Raw genomic sequence first — 19,905 nt, 5'->3', positions numbered from 1 at the left:
GTATAAAGTTGGAATTGCACCAACAGACATCCTAACATAGCACACTATGCAGAATAAGATATGTTTGATTCCAGAATATATATGAAACTATGTCAGTCACATACGAAACACACACGGACGCACATAGGATATTAAGTCAGAGTACACGAAATGTTAACACAAAGCAGAAAACACACAAAGACTAGAATTAAGACATAGAAAATCAGTTTGTCAGTTGAAAAGAAAGGGGTGCTGCCAAGAATGATACAAGAAAAAATAGTATTGAATGAACATGATGAAGTGGCCTTTCAATTATATTTCTCTTGCTTCAACAGTTCTTATAGTTTTACTATAGGTTCCTCTCGAGACTGGGATGCAAAGGGCTATTCCAAGAAAACATTTTTCAGTTAGCAAGGATGTCTGCAGCTTGAAATATACACCGCAAATGAACACAAAGAATGAGCCTTAGCGCTTATGCCTGAGGAATACTTTCGTGGAACGAACTATTGCACAAGCATACATATAATACATATCCACCCTCTCCACTCGCTTTTAACGTCGCACATAGCCGCACTGACAGTCTTGAAGTTGTTGGAAAGCAGTATCTGTTAAGACCGTATGTGATAGTTGAAACCCTGACCAGGTGTCTGGCTGACAGAGACCTCAAGTCCTCCGTTGGAATTCCTGACGCCAGGACCGCCAAATGGACTTTGGCTGCCAAACTGTCCGAGGCTGCCAAACTGGTTCGAAGGTCCAAACCGATGAGCAGGTTGCTGGAAAGCACTTGCGGGGAATTGCGTCGTTGGACTGTGTTGTTGTTGGGGAAGCTGGGCATTGAAGTGGTAGTTGAGGGGCTGAAGTTGTTGGGGTGCTGCTTGAGGATAGGAGGGTTTCTGCTGGGGAACGTGTTGGGGCTGAGGAGGGTTGTACTGTTGAGGATTGTACTGGTGGGGTTGAGGATTATACTGGTGGGGTTGAGGATTGTACTGGTGGGGTTGAGGATTGTACTGGTTTGGTTGAGGAGCGTTGTGTTGGGGCTGAGGATTGTATTGGCCGAGATGCGGTTGAGGAGCGTTGTGTTGGGGCTGAGGATTGTATTGGCCGAGCTGCGGTTGTGGATTGTACTGGTTGTACTGCGGCTGGGCGTTAAACTGGGGTTGGCCGTGGAATCCGAAGGGTTGCTGTTGATAGCTGGGCTGTTGGGGGTATCCTCCTGGTTGCTGTGCTGCCGGGGCCACTGGCAAGTCATCACCCTGCACTTTGAAGCCGTCCTTGCCTGCAGTGTACTTCACAGTGATCGTCTTGCCGTTAGGGTCGACGTAGCTGTATTTCCCCTGTACGTTACCTTGGTTGTCCACGGTCTCTGACCTCTGGTGATCGCCCGTTTGGTAGTTGGTTCCATATGACGGCTGGTGGTTCTGTCCACTCACTACCACCGATATGGCCAGCACCAAAGCAAACTGTAAGAGCAGGACAAGAGCATACAACTATTGGTACAGCATGTTCAAGCAAACAACTTCAAAGCATAAGTAACCAAGAAGAATAAAGGTATACTATAATATGTACAGCGTGATCAACAACCAACCATGTGCCTTCCAAGAACGGGACAAAGCAATGAAAATTGACAACATGAAATGGAGAGCAGCATAATCACCGAACAAACAACTTTTCAACCAATGCAAGAAAGGTCTACCGTAGGAGGGTGCAAGGGGCACTTGCCCTCCTGAGATATCTGGAAAAGCTCCACATAATTTGAATGGTGAAATTGTTGCGTGAAAACATGGACCAGGAGTGCCATGAAAGACAGCAGATTAAGTGGTCTCTGATTTGTATGTGTATCGTGAAAAAGTACAGAAAATACACTGAACTGTTCATCAACAGAATGATGGATGGTTATGAAAAGGAAGTAAGTGGAATCAAGTTTATATTTAAATAGTGGACGCAAGTCTGAACGTGGCAACGTCACCACGGTATTTTTAATTCCATTTGAATTTTGTAATTTGTGAAACAATAATAATAATAATAATTTTGTGACTCATGACCAAAATATGAAATCTCACTTTGCTTTCCAGCTTTTCCTTACACCTCTTTTTTCTCCTTACAATCTTAAAACGGGGGGTAAATTATCTGACCCTCCCTAATGGTTAATATGGTCAGTACAACCTCATTTTATATAAGTCAACTATATCCAGAATAATTCTCCCAATACTTTCACTTCTTCAAGTAGTACATTCAAGTGAATTGAGTAAGAAGTGATATGAGTGAATGAAGTGTTATGGGGGAAAGTTGCCACCTTGTTATAGACTACTAGTTGCAACTCTGGTAAATCGCGGGACCAACAATCACTACCGTTGGCGATTGTTGCGAGGCAATCGACGCTGGGTCCTCTCTCACCTTCGCAATAATCGGCAACTGTGGTGATTGTTGGTCCCACGAGTTACCAGTGTTGCAGCCGGTATAAGTGGAAATTATTCCTAATTGGTTGAGGGCGGGAGGGATGCTTTGCCCATTTGGGGGAAAGGACTGTTTGTATGGATCAACATGCAGTACATACGGTGAGTGGGTGGATTCCTATGCAAATTATCCCAGTGGAGAATGCTTTATGAGAATTTTCTTAACTGGGGGGAGCGCATCACCCACGTTTCCCTCAACTTGACCACACCTGAGGGAAAAAATCCTCCTGGCGGCCTTAATGCAAGCAAGACGGCAACAATTATTTGCACAGCGTAATCGCCAAACAAGCATTTTCCAGCATATACCAGTGTGAGAGATTGAGCAAAGAGTGCATGAAAAAAATATTTGTACAGCACAGTCGCCAAACAAGCTACTTGGTAGCATATAGAGGCGAGAAAGGATCCACACACGCCTCTACAACAATGAAAGGTGTTCCCGTCAACGCCCAAATTAGTCACGCAACAATGCTACCTGAACATGTCTATAAAAAAGGCAATTAAATTAACTCATAGCTTTTGGCGCCACTCCAAGCGTTCATATAAACCGGTACCCTTTAAGTCGTTCATTAATATGCCAATCTTGGCTTTCATTTATCTCACTATTAAGTAGCCTCCAAATTGAATGCAAATATATTCGTCTTAAATGCTCCTGATAACGTGGCATGAGATATTGCAGCTTTTCCAATCGACCATGTTTTTGCTGCGTGTTAATGGCCCCGCGCTATGAGAAAAGTCGTGTGTTCGCGCACATCAAGCCTTGTTCCAAATCACAATAAATTTCATATATCGCGAATCGTGGCTCGTAGAGCAATTGTAAATATTGTCGTTGGCGCGATTACCACTGCGCATGCGTGTAGGTGTGTGAAAGTCGCATAATTTAAAGGCAAAAAAGAAGAAGAAAGATATGTGGATGTACTTAAGAGTCTGTGCTAATTAATATATGAGTACAGGTCTGTTTAGAACCCTGGTAATTGTATACAAATGCTCCTGTGAGTAGTTTCTTTGTAGGTAAACCGATTCATACACTCTGTGTCGGGAATCTGTGGAGCAAAGCAGCACATAACGGTAGAGAAGGGGAGAAAGCGAGTGGGCGGAGCAAAACAGTGAGCGCTGCTACAAATGACTGCGTTCCCCCTCCATGTACCCACATCCCCTCTTACGCGTTCACTGATTGAGCCCTATCGAGTTAGTACTTGCGCAGTGGACTTGTTTTCATTTGCTTGCTCCAGAGACTCTTGGGACAGAGTGTAGATCGTTTCAAGATAATGCGGTGCTGCTGATAGAACTGTATAACGTAGTGCATGCGCGTGTAGACGGGCGTCGGAGACGGAGGAACAGAGGGCAATGTCCCTCAGTATAATCCAGAAACAATTCGTTCCGGGAAACAGAGGGAAGTGCATGGTCACGGACACATACGTCAAGAAGATCGTTACAAGATCGCTTAAGCAAGTGTGAAGTAAGTTTAAGCCCAGTTTATGCCCAGATATGTTAATCGCGACTGGATGAATAGTTTTGTGGGATCCGAACCATGATGCAATGTGCCACCATCGGGACTCGAGGGCGACTATACGCATTGGGAAATTCACACAACGTGTGCCACTATCAACTTTCAACCATATAAATTCTCCAAACCGCTCTTGCCTGAATAACTCACCCAAAAGTGAAGCAATTGATAGCAAGAATATAAATTCACATATTTAAAAGCAAAAGAGTTCTTGTATCTGTTCCACTCGCAGCCGTCACCCCTATTTTCCCAGTGAACTCGCCCAGCTAGCGCATGCGCAAACACAGACTTTACCTCTCCAGATGTGAGAATTTCGAAGTGCAAAAAGCAGTGTTGCCACATGCTTCATTTTTGCTCAGTCGTAAATGACACTTTCTGCTGTCAACATACAACCTTCCCTCGATGTTCAGGGCTTATCCGCGCCTTGACTTTGTTGGGGGTGCCTTTGCCACCTCTTTCAGATATAAATTTGGCAGCACAGAATATCACACGAAATCCCCATCACCGTGACAACTGGAGCAAAACGATTGGTTCAAGGGTTCACGTGACCCTCCCTGCCATTCGACAGGAATAGAATTTCAAGTTGGTTCTTTGATGACCAGGACATTAATGCAGGCGAATTGTAACCCAGCTGTCCCATCAACCAGCTCGTACGCGCTCTGGCTGTGCATTTTTATGTAAATGAAGCACGTTTTTTGACGTGGGCCCAAAATGGCGCCTTGTACGGGCACAGCGGTATGTCGCCCATAAATTCCTATTAATAAGCGTGTAATAAGAGACTGCAAGTGATTCGAATTCTCAGCGCGACACGTCTTCATACGGCGCCTGATTCGAAATACAAACCAATTACTGCGTTTCCTCTCTCGAAGCGAGCATCCTAGTAATGAATTTTGATGGCAAAAAGTCTCCTGAATACACCTCATAACCAGAACAAGCTGAAAATTCACGCAAAAAAGTGGTAAAGAGGTTGTAGCTGCTATGCGCGAGGATTAATAACGGGGGATATGTCGACACGTAGCAAATCCTGAAGTGGTAATGTGGGTTTTGATTGGTCGGCTCTTTTCTTTTTAAACTAAAGGCATGGGATTGTCTTTCTGCTTAACTCTAGCCCGCTCCTGGTGCAGCTCGGTAACGTCACAAATGTTTCTTGCTACCTTGCAGAGTTTCTTCAGTAAAAGAAGGCGGGTGATGTAGAGGCTTTCGCTCAAGCAGCTGACAAGATGACGTCAGCAGACATCCGCGAACTTAGCTTGAAATAAATGAACTCCATGCCTTTGCTGCTGTAACAGGGCCTCCCCGATGGCGCAGTGGTAGCGTCTTCGTCTTGTAATCAAGGAGTACCGGGTTCGATACCCGGTGGAGGCACATAGTGGTTCGGATCCCACTTTAAGCTGTAGGCCCAGTCCCGATTAGCCTTACTGTGCATAAAACGGACTTAAAACAACAAATCAGTCAATGTTTATGTAACACATCCAGTTTTGCCACTTTTGATTTTGAAATCACTATTCTAAGAATCGTCCTTCTCCGTGGCCGTGATGTCTAAGGCGCTGTGCTTTGGGCTCCGACGGCATGGGTTCGAGTCCGCCTGGGTTCAGTCTCTGGGTTCTCTGCCTGTGAATAGGACCGGTGGCAACTCACCATCGTGAGGAGATTGGGGAGTAGCGTAACCCGGTCTCGGAAATCTATAACGGCTGGGGGTTCGACGTGCTGACCCCACGTCACCCCAATACCTGTTGAAGATATTTACACTCTAAGTAGGATTGTGGGAGAGGGGCTGGCAGTCGGGAGATCGGCCTATAGGCCCTTCAAGGGCTGTCGAGCCATGGGTTATTATTCCAAGAATCGTATTCAGCCTGTGTTTGTATCTTTGGGTTAATTTAGTTGCTTTCCTACTCTTAAGGTTAATCGCGACAATGAGGATGATTCGAGATCTTTAACCTTGTACCGCGTTAGGATAACTACTCCCCTACGAAAACTATTATCTGTGTATTGTAAGAATGAAGTCAGTGTATGCCATCTGTCTCCTTGGGCTCTCTACACTCGAATATCTGTATCATCAATATCATTCGCGTTTCTAATTGCTGATCTTCCTGATTGGTTTAGAAATATTACAAGAATCAAATGAAAACCTTAGAAGTCCAATAAAAATTGTAGGGCGGACTGTATGCATCTCAAATTTACATGAGTATCAACTGTTATTTACGAGACGAACTCAAGACAGCAACACTAATCAGGTGAGCTTCAAAATGACCATTTTTGTTATTTTAAAGATGGCACCTACTATGCACATTTGCACCAGTGAAGAGGAGTTATTTCTTGCCATCTCTCAGCCTAAAACCTACAGAACGTTCTCGGCAATATCTGTGTGCACGCTTACCACAAGTTTACTAATGGAGGAGAAAGTTCGACAATGGACTCAGTTCGCAGCCAGATATGGAAAGGACTTCGCAGTGGCTCGTAAGTGACTGCACGTGGACCCCAAAGACTTACTCTTCTTGAAGTATACACTCAGAGAACTAAATGCATCATATGAATTGATGTACCAGAATGCATCGATTGATGTACTGAAGTGTGTTTCATGGCTTCTTCAAAGAATCAGATTCACATTTGATGCATTTGGGTGCATTTTTGTATGTCGTGAAAGAAACGCCAAAGAGCATCATTCGATTCAAGTGAGGAATTTTTTCAGTCGAGATGCAATGCATCAGTTGATGTTCCTTGATGCACCTTCCTGCATCTTTTTGGATGATGCACTTAAACGTTTGGTCTGAGCTACAGAGTTTTTGTAGCTCGGACGAAACGTTTAAACGCATCATCAAAAAAGATGCATTCTGGTGCATCAAAACGCATCAAGGTGCATCAAAACGCATCAGCTAATGCATTGAAGTGCATCTCGACTGAAAGAAATCCTCACTTGAATCAAATGATGCACTTTGGTGTTTCTTTCACGACATACAAAAATACACCCAAATGCATCAAATGTGAATCTGATTCTTTGAAGAAGCCATGAAACACACTTTAGTGTATCAATCGATGCATTCTGGTGAATCAATCCATATGATGCATTTAGTTTTCTGTGTGTACAGGCACTACCTCAAAGTTGAAAATATATGCAGATCAGCAATAGGTCAGTACTAAAATGGAGCAAACTTGTGCAACCCTACGTACAGAAACCTACTAGATAAGAAACAAAAACAAGTGAAGGTCTTCATTTGGCTCTCTCTTGTATATACCATAAAAATAATCAAGTTGAGCCAAATAGGAACTATAACCCACAAGTCCCTCCACTGAACACGCTACTGAAGGGAAGAACTCCTTGATGCAGGGTCACCAGTAAACTTCAGCTACGCCACTGAACAAACTACTCGTTCAGCTCTTACAATGGACAAAAAAGAACCCGAGATTATTAAGATAGTGTTAAGACTTGCAGAAACAGGATTTATCCCGCCTCTAATTTCAGAAGAACCGGTTGCAGACGTTTCTGGTGAAGGTAGAAACAAAATTTAGACATCGGTTGACGGCTACATCCGACTTGCAGCCACGAAGACTATGATGGAGTGTATAAGCATTGGCTTTACATTAACCCTTCGAGGCAGCTCACTGGTTATGACTGGCGTTTGGTAGTAAACAGGTTTCAGATCGAATTTCTTGTGGCAACATTTAACAAACAGACAGATAGACATCTAAAGCCGAGATAGAAGATGAGAAACCGAACTTCAAGTAACCCTTTGAAAACATTCGGCTATTGCTATCATCATTATTGCGATGGTGAAATCAAATATAATCAAATACGATTGACTGAATGACTTGGTTCTTCGCTTGTCTGCCGCTTTTTGGAAAATCTCAAGGATGAATGATGAAGCGACACTCACAAAGAACACCCATGCCAAGGCCTGGATTGAGTGTTGAGCTTTTTAAAGTCCACTTTATGCACAGATAGGCTAATCTGGATTTGACCTACGGTTTAAAGTAGGGTCCGAGTCGCTATGTACCTCTACCGGGTATCGAACTCGGGACGGCTTGATTACAAGGCGACGACGTTACCATGCGCCACTGGGGTGTCTTCCCAGGCTTGGAATCGAACCCGGGACTCCTGGTGGCGCGCTGTGATAACCACTCCGCCACGAAGGACGACAATGTAATAAAAAAAGGCGTTAGTAATACTGAACGTGCCTTGTCTATTGTTTCGGGATGGGCTACCCTAGACTTTCTTCATTTTTTTATCACCATTAGCATCGTCGTGATTAGCCAAAGTACCAGAAAAGCGAAGAAATCAAACAGCGCGAATGTTTTAGTAAGAACCTCTCTTAGAATGAGATGGTGTCGCAAGGGTGGGTTTTCTACCTGTGAACTGATTTTAAACATTATGTTATCGTCATTAAGAATTAAATACTAACACTATTGTCGTACTTTGCAAGTAGGCTACGTATCCTCACTATTTTCCCCCTATTCTGGGGTTCGAAACTATCGTGTACATTTATTTTCCACGTTCAATCTTCATGCAACAAGATTCCAGAGTTCCGGTCATAATTTCCCATCACCACTTAAACCTATCTTTTTTTGTTCTCTCGCGTAGAGGAAGATTATTTCCGTAACATCTTTGGCTCTTATGCATTTGAAGCATCGGAACGAGTCACAACTCTCGAAGCAGCCAATTAACCAAGCGAGCCGCTGACGTCATCTCAACCCAGAACCTATCGCTATGCCCCTTGCTCAGGTTCTACACGCCCACTAGGCTCGCTAGACTGACTCGCGCAGTCCGCTGGAGATGTTCCGAAATTAATTAGACTTAATTAACGCGGACAACCTTGCGTTCAGGCGAAGGGTGGCTACTCTAGGACCATGATAAAATTCAAGTATATTTCCCGGTTTTCAGGGCAAACTTTCCAAAAATTCCAGGGCATACAAGCAGATGTTTTCTCTATTTCAACCTTACGTACTACCGCCTCTCAGCACACACACACCCAAATATATTAACAATGTAAAGGGTCTGTGTGATTCCAACGTATCCAAAACTTTGAATTCAATTAAACTGCATATATATTTAAAATATTTAATTTAAGGTGCAGAGTTTGCATTTGCCAATTCATATACTCGGATTCGAAATACATTTACAAACAAAAGTTACATCTTACCCCGACTTTCAAAGACCTAGGCTGGTTCGACCTTTCAACACGTCGTCGCTTCCACGCTCTTACATCTCTCTACAAAATAGTGCATTCAACAGAACCCCTTTACCTACTTTCACGATTTCAACCCCTAAGCGCAGCACACACTTTTGCTATCCCTTCACGAAACAACTCCCTGCTCACCATCCCCTCCCACAACACAGCGTTTTACGGAAATTCCTTCACTGTCACTGCCATTAGAGTGTGGAACGACCTGCCCAATGACATAAGAAACTCTTCTTCTCTCGGCAATTTCAAATCAAAATTAAGAAAGCATCTTCTGGAGGCAACTTACCAGTACTGAAAACAAGGAAAGACAATAAAATGAAATCTTTCTTGATCTAAATTTGTAGGACAAACACCGACCGCTTTTCTTTATTTTAAGTGTGTTCATGCTGTACGTGCATTTCTTACGTTTCTTACAGCATGTGTATTTTTGTGTTTTTTTTCTTTTTGTGTGTTTTTTATCCTTTTGTGTTTTTTAAAATTTTCTTTGGTATTTTGATGTTTTATATTTCGCAAACTGTTAGATATTTCAACTAAATTTATAAAATGTGAAGTAGAGATGGTTAAGTGTAAGAAAAGGCTTCTGCCTTAACTTCGCCATCCAAAAGAAGAAGTAAATAAATAAATATTGCGAGATATAGTCTACTAATCTACGAAAAATTATTAATTGTGAAAGAATTTCAAACTCAAATTTACCTAATCAACTTAAAGATATATCATCTTGCAATAAAACTGTGAATAACTTTCCTCGGCGCATTTGCAAATATATGAATTCCTGGTATTAATTAAAGTTGCAATTTTTCACGTCTACGGAAATCAAGGAATTCCCGGTGAGTAGCCGCCCTGTGACGTCACAGGGGAATGCTTTCATTGATAGGCTAAATGCCTAAGTTGTTAGGTTAGGTTAATTCTCTCAGCATAAATAATACATTTACTGTGTATTTATGCTAATGGACATAACCTAACAACGTAGGCATTCCTTGTCCAACGTCAGGTTGTTCTCGCGTTGTGCGTTAAGGGAGACCTCCTTTCCACCGAAAGCCCAGGTACCCGGAGACTCTCTAGGAAGAATCAGAGGGACATTGCTTCAATCTAATCTAGCTCCCTCCCAAATTAGGCAACAGCTATGCTGTATAGTTTAATACACTAACCGATTCCCTGTCTACGCACTGGTAACGTCACAAGGTACGCTACCAGTTGGTTCTTCTAGCAGCTCTATCTAATATACAAGTGGAACTAAAATTACATTGCACTCTTTACCATTTTCTCAGAAAACAAAATTAAATTTTCAAGAAATTTAGACCAAGGATTATTTTTCATTAAAGATACATATTACTGCAGTTGTACGTGAAAAAATAGACTTTATACGCGTTAAGATACATTACCGTAATTAGTTATTTTATGAGCTGACAATCAGCGCCATCTCTTAGACAGAGATGAACACGTCTCATTAATCTACATTTCTTTCAGCTACCGGTCTTCCATCTTTAGTAGATAAATGGCGAAAGGTAGTTAGCTGTTCTGCTTCGAGTTACTTGCAGCTGTCATACTATTCACGAATTTAATATAGTAGCTCCAAATTAATCATCCATATCTCTTTCATATTCGAAACCGGATTCTAGCAGGAGTAAAAACTCTTCTCTACCCGTTACAAACATATTTATAGTTGTAGGTCGATTCACAACAATCAATAGCTGGCTTACATCACGATTGTACATATAAATTCACGAATTCTAGTTAGAAGGGAAGATGACGCAATAGCCAAATCAGTATTGCCAGGTATATTCATTTTTCAACTGGTTCCCTGATTTTTTCACGCAGCGATTCGTGGATACTTGAATACGCGACAGTGGTGAATACAGGAATTGGTGTCTACCCTGTTTGTCTGTTTAAAGATATGTTTACTTCAGTAAAATACATTTCATGCGATAAAATTATAATTGTACCCTAATTTCCAACCGTTTCCGTAACGAAAGTCCACGCACAATAGCGTATCTGAGTGAAGAAAACCTCTGTTCTTAATCTTAGACCACTCAAATGGAGTGGATGCAGGAAGGCTACTTTCCACGAGAAGATATGCCCATATGATACCCCGCAGAAGGACGACCCTCATGAGGGCATACGCCACCCTCATCCTCCGCAAGACTTGTCAGGGTGATGGAGGGCAATGGCTTAGGCGAGTCGTGAGTGTGAGGGCATGTGAGGTTAGGCGTTAGGGTATACTAATGTTTGTTCTGATAAAGAAGTCTGCTATTTGTAACAATTTACTTCCATAAATTAGCCTGTACATTCGCGGGAAGTTATAGGTTGTGTAGCAGCCTCGAAGACGTACAATGGGACTCTTACAATTCAGAATTTTCCCTGACTGTACGTACATTACGACACATTACAACCAATATTAGTTTTTCAAAACTAACTACAAATGAGTCTCTTTCATTTCTATAATGGATATTTGCTGCACCAGCGACATCTGCCACCATCAATCCAAACGTAACAATTCCTGCCAAACTTGTTTGAGGACCAGGTCAATATTGTTCATCTTCGTCTTGGATTTCCTATGGGTCTCTTACCATTAGGTCTCCTAACGAAGATCTTGTAAGATGTAAGGGGTGACTTTCCCGTGAGCATCTAAATGTCAACCCTTCCTCCGTGTAGTACACCCTGGACTGCATTCTTGCCAGAGGCGTCTCCTGAACGCATACGGTGCATGCTGCGCATGCGTCAATTGTGGGAAAAAGGACAGCTTGCTCTGCGACGACATTAATGAGCATTTCTACATTCTAATTTCTTCATATAGGAGAGTATTTATTTTTGACGAGAGCGCTCAACTACGCTGTTATTACATTTCTTGGATCTGAAGTGAAATAAAGTAATAATTATTTTCCCACAATTGACGCATGCGTCACTTCAGATCTAAGAAATGTAATATAATCTTAGTTGAGCGCTCTCGTCTAAAATAAATACATCTCCTATATGAAGAAATTTGAATGTAGAAATGCTCATTAATATCGTCGCAGACCAAGCTGTCCATTTTCCAACAATGGACGCATGCGCAGCATGCACCGCATGCGTTCAGGAGACGCCTATGATTCTTGCAGACTATTGAGGTCCTGGCGTCTGGACTCACCGCCAATATAATTCCCTCTGGGGCTATAATGTCGTCCATATATGTTTGCGATTGTTCCATCATCCATCTCATTTTATCACCATCGATCCTCATCGTCGCGATTAGCCAAAAGTGGCAGAAAGCAGAGTAAAATAAAAATAAATCAAAATCACATAATCCATTCGTGCCATGCGTGATTTGATTATTGATGAATTGTTGTTTTCCACTTTATGTACAGATAGGCTAATCGGGACTGGACCTACAGCTTAAAGTGGGATTCGAACACTGTGCAATGTGCTTCCACCTGGAATCGAACCCGGGACCCCTTGATTAAAGGCGACGACCATACCGCTACGCCATCGGGAAGGTTTATGAAATGATTAAATTGGACAGTCACAAAGAACACCCATGCACAGGCCGAGATTCGAAGCAGGAACCCCTATGGAAACCATTCTGCATTCGTCCTATGCACTGAAGTCTTCCTAGTTCCATTATTGTAATTTTAAAGGTAAAGTTCCCCATACCACGAAGGCACATTTAGGGGATGTGGGGGTAGGGTACCCCCCTCCCCCAGGTAGCCATAGATTTGTGGCTGATTATAATTTTATGAGACGAATATTAACTTTCCACTATTTTTAAAATAATGATTTCACAACATTTCCTGATTTTATCGAAATCACGACCTGGCAACTCTGATGAGCACAGGCACAACATGTCCGCCTGCTTTAAGCTCGCCGATCGCATAAGAAGCCGGTTTTTGTGGCTGTCGGACGCACGTCCTATCCATCATTTCCTTTCTTGGCCCTCCGCCTGCATGCAACGCATGTACTCGCACTTCCTTTTCCACGGTTCAATCAATTCCAGAACAACCACAAGACATTTTTATCCCTTTGGCAGCTGAAAGACGCACAGCTTCCTCGGAAATTCTTATTTTCTTGCTCCACGGAGAGGTTTTCAGTTGCCTCCGTGACGAATTCTCCGTTCCGGTGGTCTGCGGTCGCCGAGTATTGAAATTGGATGCCTCAAAATGCATCTTCTGAGTTAGGTTGCGATTCTCATGTGGATTGTGCTAGATACATGTGGATCATTTTTGTGCCACTTTGCCTAATCATGATGAAGAGGTAGGTTGATAAGCCACTCAGGACTGCACTTTAAAGTTGAATCCGAGCTGTGCCTCCACCGGTTATCGAACCGGGGACCCCTTCATGACAAGGCGACGAAGTTATTCAGAATTTTGGATATAAGGTTGATCAACCCGTCATAGGACACCGCCTATTTCTATAGTTTTGACCTGAAACTCTCAGCTAGGGACGGGTCTATTGAAGAGTACTGAATTAGCTAGTTTCAGCTACAATCTAGAAATTAGCAAAGCAGTTCAATTTAAGCAAATCCTTTTGGTAATTATGGGGAAGTAATGCAGTCTCGACTTCATTAATTCATTGTGTCAAAATAAGGATTTTAGGCACAATTACCCCTTGAATACAAGACAACACCGTTACCACTACGCAATCGGGGAGACTAATCATGATGAAGATGATGAATGGCAGTTTTAAGAGATGAAGAGGACATCTACAAAGAAACACGCAATTAGGTTTTCAACCCGAAACCTTCGCTGGCGGATAATACGCTACAGCTATGGTGACCTTGGTTCTGCTAACCGTTTCAATAGAGGATCACTTAGAGCACACGATACAATAATTTTATATTCTCCATGGTAAGGTAAAGTAAAGCTGCTCAGCTCCACGTGGCAAGATGCGGTGAAGGCATACGGGGGTGTCCGGGACCATTTTGTGGAGGTGATCTCCACGCTATTGCCGCCTTGACCCACCCAGGGTTGCTCCCGGGTACGCACCCATGTTCTTAGAGACTAGGTGAACCCCATTGCTCCACGTAGGGACAATCATAACGTGACAATGAGAATAAGTGGAAGCTAAATGCAGACAAAATCTGAGCTCCCCATCTGTGCTACAGTTAGCCAGCCTGATGATTAATGCGAAATATCTCGTGGAGAATTCTAAAGTGGTGGTGGTCCAGTCGATAGTCCCAGGTTCGATTCCCTGGCCGGACTGTTTCAGATGGAAATTTTTTCAGCACTTTCGACGACTGTGTATTGTACCCTGGCATGAAGGCATCTCTTATATGTGGATGTAGGGCCCCACATATTCTCGATCTCGAACACAGTGGAGGTGATGTGATCAGCACCACGCTCCTGCCGCCGTTACTTTCCGGGTTGCCTTAGAATACCCACTGATGAGAGGCTGGATGAGCCGTAGAGCCGTTCATGCAGAAGCAATCTTCACTAGGGAATGAAACCGCGGTTAGCGAAACTAAATTCCATGGAACAACGGCTACTTAAAAAACCACAGCTTGTCAAACAGTTTTTTATCTGTTTTTACAGATCAAAGGCAGCTACTCTCTTTTTCTTCTCAAGTAGGTCCCCAGTTACCATCATGATGGTGGCTCAACATCGAAATTTTGATACTCCCAGCGGGAATCGAACCCGGAACCACTTAGGTAAACAGTCAAAACGATTACCACTTGGCATCGCGAAAGCTGAACGGTTTAAAACATAACCAACCAATAAGTGTAGGCAGTAAGTATATTTAAAGGGAACAAATTTAGTGTGCAGATTGAAGGGGACACCAATCCAGCATATATTTCACGACCTTCGAAAATGACGAATCAAACCAAAAATAAAATATAACGAGTTTAATTTGTTTTAAGTTCACTTCATGCACATATACGCTAATCGGTACTGGGCCAGTAGTTTTAAAGTGGGATCCGAACCACTATGTGCTTCCACCGGGTATCGAACCCGGAACCCCTTGATTACAAAGCGAGGACGTTAATACTACGTCACCAGAGAGGAAAAACAAATATATATCCTTGTTTTCCCTTTGAAAAACAAATACGATTTAAATTCAGGTCTTAATAATTAGGCAGTAATAATTATAATCAATATAACACTACATCTAGAACCTGATGACCTAGTGGTAACGTCGTCGCCTTCTAATCAAGGGGTGACGGATTCGATACCCAGTAGAGGCACAATGTGTTGAAGAATCTGCGCATTTTGGCACGCAGGGGCAGTATTACATGGCAAGCAGCTGATTGCATCACCCACGCATGCTTAGGGTTGAATATTCTATGACTAGAGCCATTACCTCCTCTTGTAGAGCAGTTCAACTTCAATTTTGATCAGCTTGTCGCAGATGATACTCTCTTCCCTTATTCATTTACAAGAATACTTGCGAATATAATTTTACCAACATAATGCATATTTATTTGTGATTTTTTCAAAGTTTCAGTTTTCCGTATGTATCTACATTAATATAAACAAAACTATGTTTTTTGTGATCATCAGCATCAGTATAACGAGAAAATCTACATCACAGTCAAATTAAAACTCTAATGCTATACAGAGTGTTCAAAAATTATTATCTAAATTTCGAAGTGAGCGCTACGGTCTGAAAACCATGTCAACACGGAGCAGTAAGTCTCGTTTTCAAGCCTTTGGTGTAGGAAAACGTTGCCGAGAAAAATATTGTGGTTGTGATATGAGGGCTATGTCTGAAAAACTGAGACATATCTCACAGATAAAATGATAGTCTTGTGCCGAGAGGGGCAAGAGTAAGAAAATTAACGGATTGCATTGTTAATATCACCATTAATCTTTTCCAAATTCCAACTGCATCGAAGACCTGACTTGTTGGCATTTTACGTTTCGTGATGATCAGCGCCGTATGCGAGCAAAACTTAAACTAAAGCTATTCCTAGTTTCACTTTGGTTAAATTCTAAACTTACTTGTCAATAAATATGTAACTAATCTAGAGTTATTCTAGTATAATTAAGTTTATGTTAAAATCGATTAGCCAATTACCACAAAACACACACACACAGACAGACACACACACACATATTCACGAAACGCAACACACAGAAAGTTCTACGTCATCGTACAATCAACGGTCTCTGAGTTCGATTCCAGATCAAGTCACGATTTACTGCAGATCCAACGTAAACTGAAGACCCAGTATAGATTAATTTCTGCGCATAATTGTAGTTTTGACACACACACACAAGCAAATATCATTCACTCTCTCTCCTCTCCTGTTGGACATTTAAAAGCTTTTATCTCATAAGAGTTAGGCTACTTCATAAGTAGTTGGTTCATTATGTAGAAAAGACTTGAAAGCATTCATATCCTGTACTTTTCCGTATGAGAATACACATTTCACAAAGCTTTCACACTTTCCTTGCACAATGTTCTCAAAATTTCCTTCACTGTCACCGTTTTCGGCGTGAAAATATGCGACCGAAAAGCCTTTCGAACCTTTTAAGAAAATGGGTCAAGAATTATCTCGCTTACCAGCTTCAACATTATCCCAGATGCGAAATCCCAACCAGAACCACCACAACCAGCAACAGACAGATCACAATGACGTTGCCTCTTCTTTTATACCTGAACGACATTCAAGGTGCGAGGCGAAGAAAAATCATGTTGAAAAATAGGGGAGGGGGGGACTTCAAGAACCCAATGTCAACGTGTAGCTATGTGCACCATTTTTTAAAAAAAATCACTCGCGATGGAATTTGCAATTGAGAATGCAATACTACAGCTAACGAAAGCATTTTGATCGCTTTGGGACGAAGTTTAAGTTTATGACAAGAGATGGCACTCGCATCGGTAGCATCTTTTTAAACGGGATGATGAATCTTCAACAAGAAGCAATTCACCAATTTTAATGTCGCTTTTCGGCAGTTTTCCGGCAGCGAATATTAAGTCGCGTAAAAACTGGTAGTTGATTATTCAGTTTGGCAGGGAACTGACCAATCAGATTTCGTCTAGCTGCTCCCCAAGGTTACGGATATGTAAAGGAAGGTTTGTGGGAGGGCTGTTGTCCGTAAGTGTTTGAAATGTAGGTCACTTCTAAATATCCTTGGAGTGTGAATAGAGTTGATTATCTGACGGAAGATAATCTTGAACCGAATCTCACCAACGTTGCATTACCAGGAAGCTTATTGACAACAAATAAAACTTAAATCTCGATTACTTAGCTTTGTACTAGTATTCATACAGGGTTAACATGTTTAGAACAACTTGTTTTAAATATGTTTTTCTAGACTTGTTTAAAACACATTTTTATTCCTTATATTTGATAGTCTGTGGTTATTTGCTGTGTTTTGTAGCTTCGTATTTTTATCCAATCCATGTCATTTTGTTGACTGTACACCGAAATCTGTTCAGTGGTTGAAAATGTATATTCAGTTAACAAAGAAACATATCGTAATGAGTACCCGTGTGCCATGTTCAAAACGGGTCATTCCATGCCAAATCGACCAATTTTTTTTAATTCACATTTATAAGATTTTTTGTTTGTTCGTTGTACAGTGATTAACCACTTCTGAGTTGTAACAAACCCACTGACGTACGTGACTGTACCTACGTATCAAGAGGACAAAAACTGCCAAATTTCAGATTTTTTGGGCCGTTAGTTTTTGAGTTATTGACTTTCCAAAAAGCAAAAATAAATAAATAAAAGCAAATAAAAATGATACGATTACGCGATGAAAGGTTATAAACCAATTTTTGGACTGAAAAAACAGGTGTGACGATTATGCGGTGAAATACGGTAGGATTATTGTCACATTGAAATGATATTTGATGGTCTATATATTCGAGCGAAACACGCTCAGGCGTGGGAGATTCGATCGAGTTTGCGCGAGCGAAACTGGTCCAATGCAGTACTCTAGTAAGTTATTCAATTTATCTGAAGCCAGAAACTTAAAATAGTTTTTTTGCTTATGAAAAACAAGTGACATCGCATAATGCGGATTTGTGTACAAGATTAAGGGTGTTCAGTTGTCTGACATTTTCTCTACCTGCATAATGCAACACTAGCGCATAGATTTCGTCCCATCTACCCAACCTGTGTATTTCTAAGAACCTTGCATACAAAGTACTGCATGGAACCACTTTCGCTCGCTTGTATACTCGTTCGGGTCTCCCACCATCGAGTGTTTTCAATGGAATATCATTTTAATGTGACGATAATCGTCGACACATTTATGTAGAATATCCACCTTGGTAGTTTCGGCCCACAATCATCTATTTCATTTTCATGCATAACCGCATTGGTAAGATAGGATAAACTACATTTTAACATGGAGATGATGACTATGTTCACTTTAGTTTCAATTTCCCTGCGTTTTTCACTTCACGATCGATATTTGAGGATCCAGTACCAAAGACAAATTACGGTTATACGTGTACTATTTGGCTTCGAGCGTATGCCGCTCGTCTGGCCTGTTCAAGCGTTATTCGCTCGAGCGAAGCTCTCGACCTGTACACTATCTAGCGTTGTCCCTGCGAACTATTTGGCGCTCGAAGGAAATCTTCTCTCTGCAGCATTCTACTTGCATACATACACGTTCCGTGCTCTAATAAATGTCTAGAAAACGCAAAAACGTGAACAACGGTAATATATCGGACCCGAGAACATTTCAAGTCTCGCAAAGTAAATTTGTAAATGAATATATACATTCGTAATAATATGTCATGTGCATTACATTTGCCATATATACCACATATACGTAACATAGGCGCCGACTCCATGGGGCTTGGGGGGGGGGGGGGGGCTCGAGCCCTCCCAATGTTAACGATGTGGGGCAGAGGCCCCAAATAATTTTGCTTAAGAGAATCTAATGTATATTATTTTGCTTCTCTTGTAAAGTTTACTCTGAATTGTGCCACATGAACTTAACTTTAAAAACACATTTGAAATGTTCTAGACCTTCAATTTGGGGAGGGGGGCTATGACCAGATACAGCAAAACACATGACTTATTACTACATACTAAGTATTTAATTGTGAGTATTGTTAACATTTTTACTAAAAAGAGTTCAAAAGAAGACGTGATTGAACTAGGAGAGTGGATGGACGTTCGAGGTACAAATGGCTCTTACATGACATTCAGAACGAGATCATTGATATATTAGGGAGATCTGTTTTGCGCTCCGTGGTAACAGATATTACAAGTCTGGAATATTTTGCTATTATTGTTGACAAAACTTGTGACATATCCATCCGTGAACAATTGACATTTTGCATTCGAACTGTAAATGAAAATTTTAATATTTTTGAGGAATTCATGGGTTTTTACGAGATTCCGAACACTGAGGCCAAAACTTAAAAAGGGAGGGAGTGAGTCATTCATTAATTTATTTCAGTGATCAGAGCCCCCCTCCCAAGAATTTTAACAAGTCGGCGTCCCTGATACGTAAGTGTTGTGACAATATGACGATGCAACTATAGTTTGTACATGCAAAAGGCGGCTCAATTCCTTACCTCAAACACAGCGCAGAGAAACAAAGTTGATCAGTCATTGTTGCTTTTCCGTTGATCGCCAAGAACGTGGGAAGAATGAGCACTTACCTGAAATGAGAATTATTTAATATTTTATTATAATTCTAAGCAAGAAACGTGTGACAAACTACAGCAATTACAATATCGTGTGGACCTATTAGAAGCAAAGAGCAGGTCCAACTTTTACAGCAGGAATGTAAAAACCATTTTCTTCCTAAACATTAAAATGCTTTCATCTCAAAGCAAGATTTAGCACGTTCGTGTTTTGTCGCCAATATTATAAATAGGTAATTCAAATAAGCAGCAATATGTTAACAATAAT

At 41.6% G+C, this 19,905-nt stretch overlaps 1 protein-coding gene across 1 annotated transcript; it reads right to left on the bottom strand.

Moving 5' to 3' along the window:
• Positions 1 to 478: 478 nt before the first annotated feature.
• Positions 479 to 16,666, bottom strand: LOC146003514 (uncharacterized). Its single transcript, XM_083141801.1, has 2 exons — positions 16,587 to 16,666; positions 479 to 1,439 (listed from the first exon to the last, which is right to left on the bottom strand). The coding sequence occupies exons 1-2, from the start codon at positions 16,596 to 16,598 to the stop codon at positions 588 to 590; spliced, it is 864 nt and encodes a 287-aa protein (XP_082997927.1). The 5' UTR covers positions 16,599 to 16,666; the 3' UTR covers positions 479 to 587.
• Between the last annotated feature and the right edge of the window lie 3,239 nt (positions 16,667 to 19,905).

The sequence above is a fragment of the Lepisma saccharinum genome, chromosome 20 (assembly GCF_977018435.1).
Source record: "Lepisma saccharinum chromosome 20, izLepSacc3.1, whole genome shotgun sequence".
In the NCBI taxonomy this organism is placed as follows: domain Eukaryota; kingdom Metazoa; phylum Arthropoda; class Insecta; order Zygentoma; family Lepismatidae; genus Lepisma; species Lepisma saccharinum.
The sequence above is the reverse complement of the archived record's forward strand: the minus strand, read 5'-3'. Positions and strand labels throughout refer to the sequence as shown.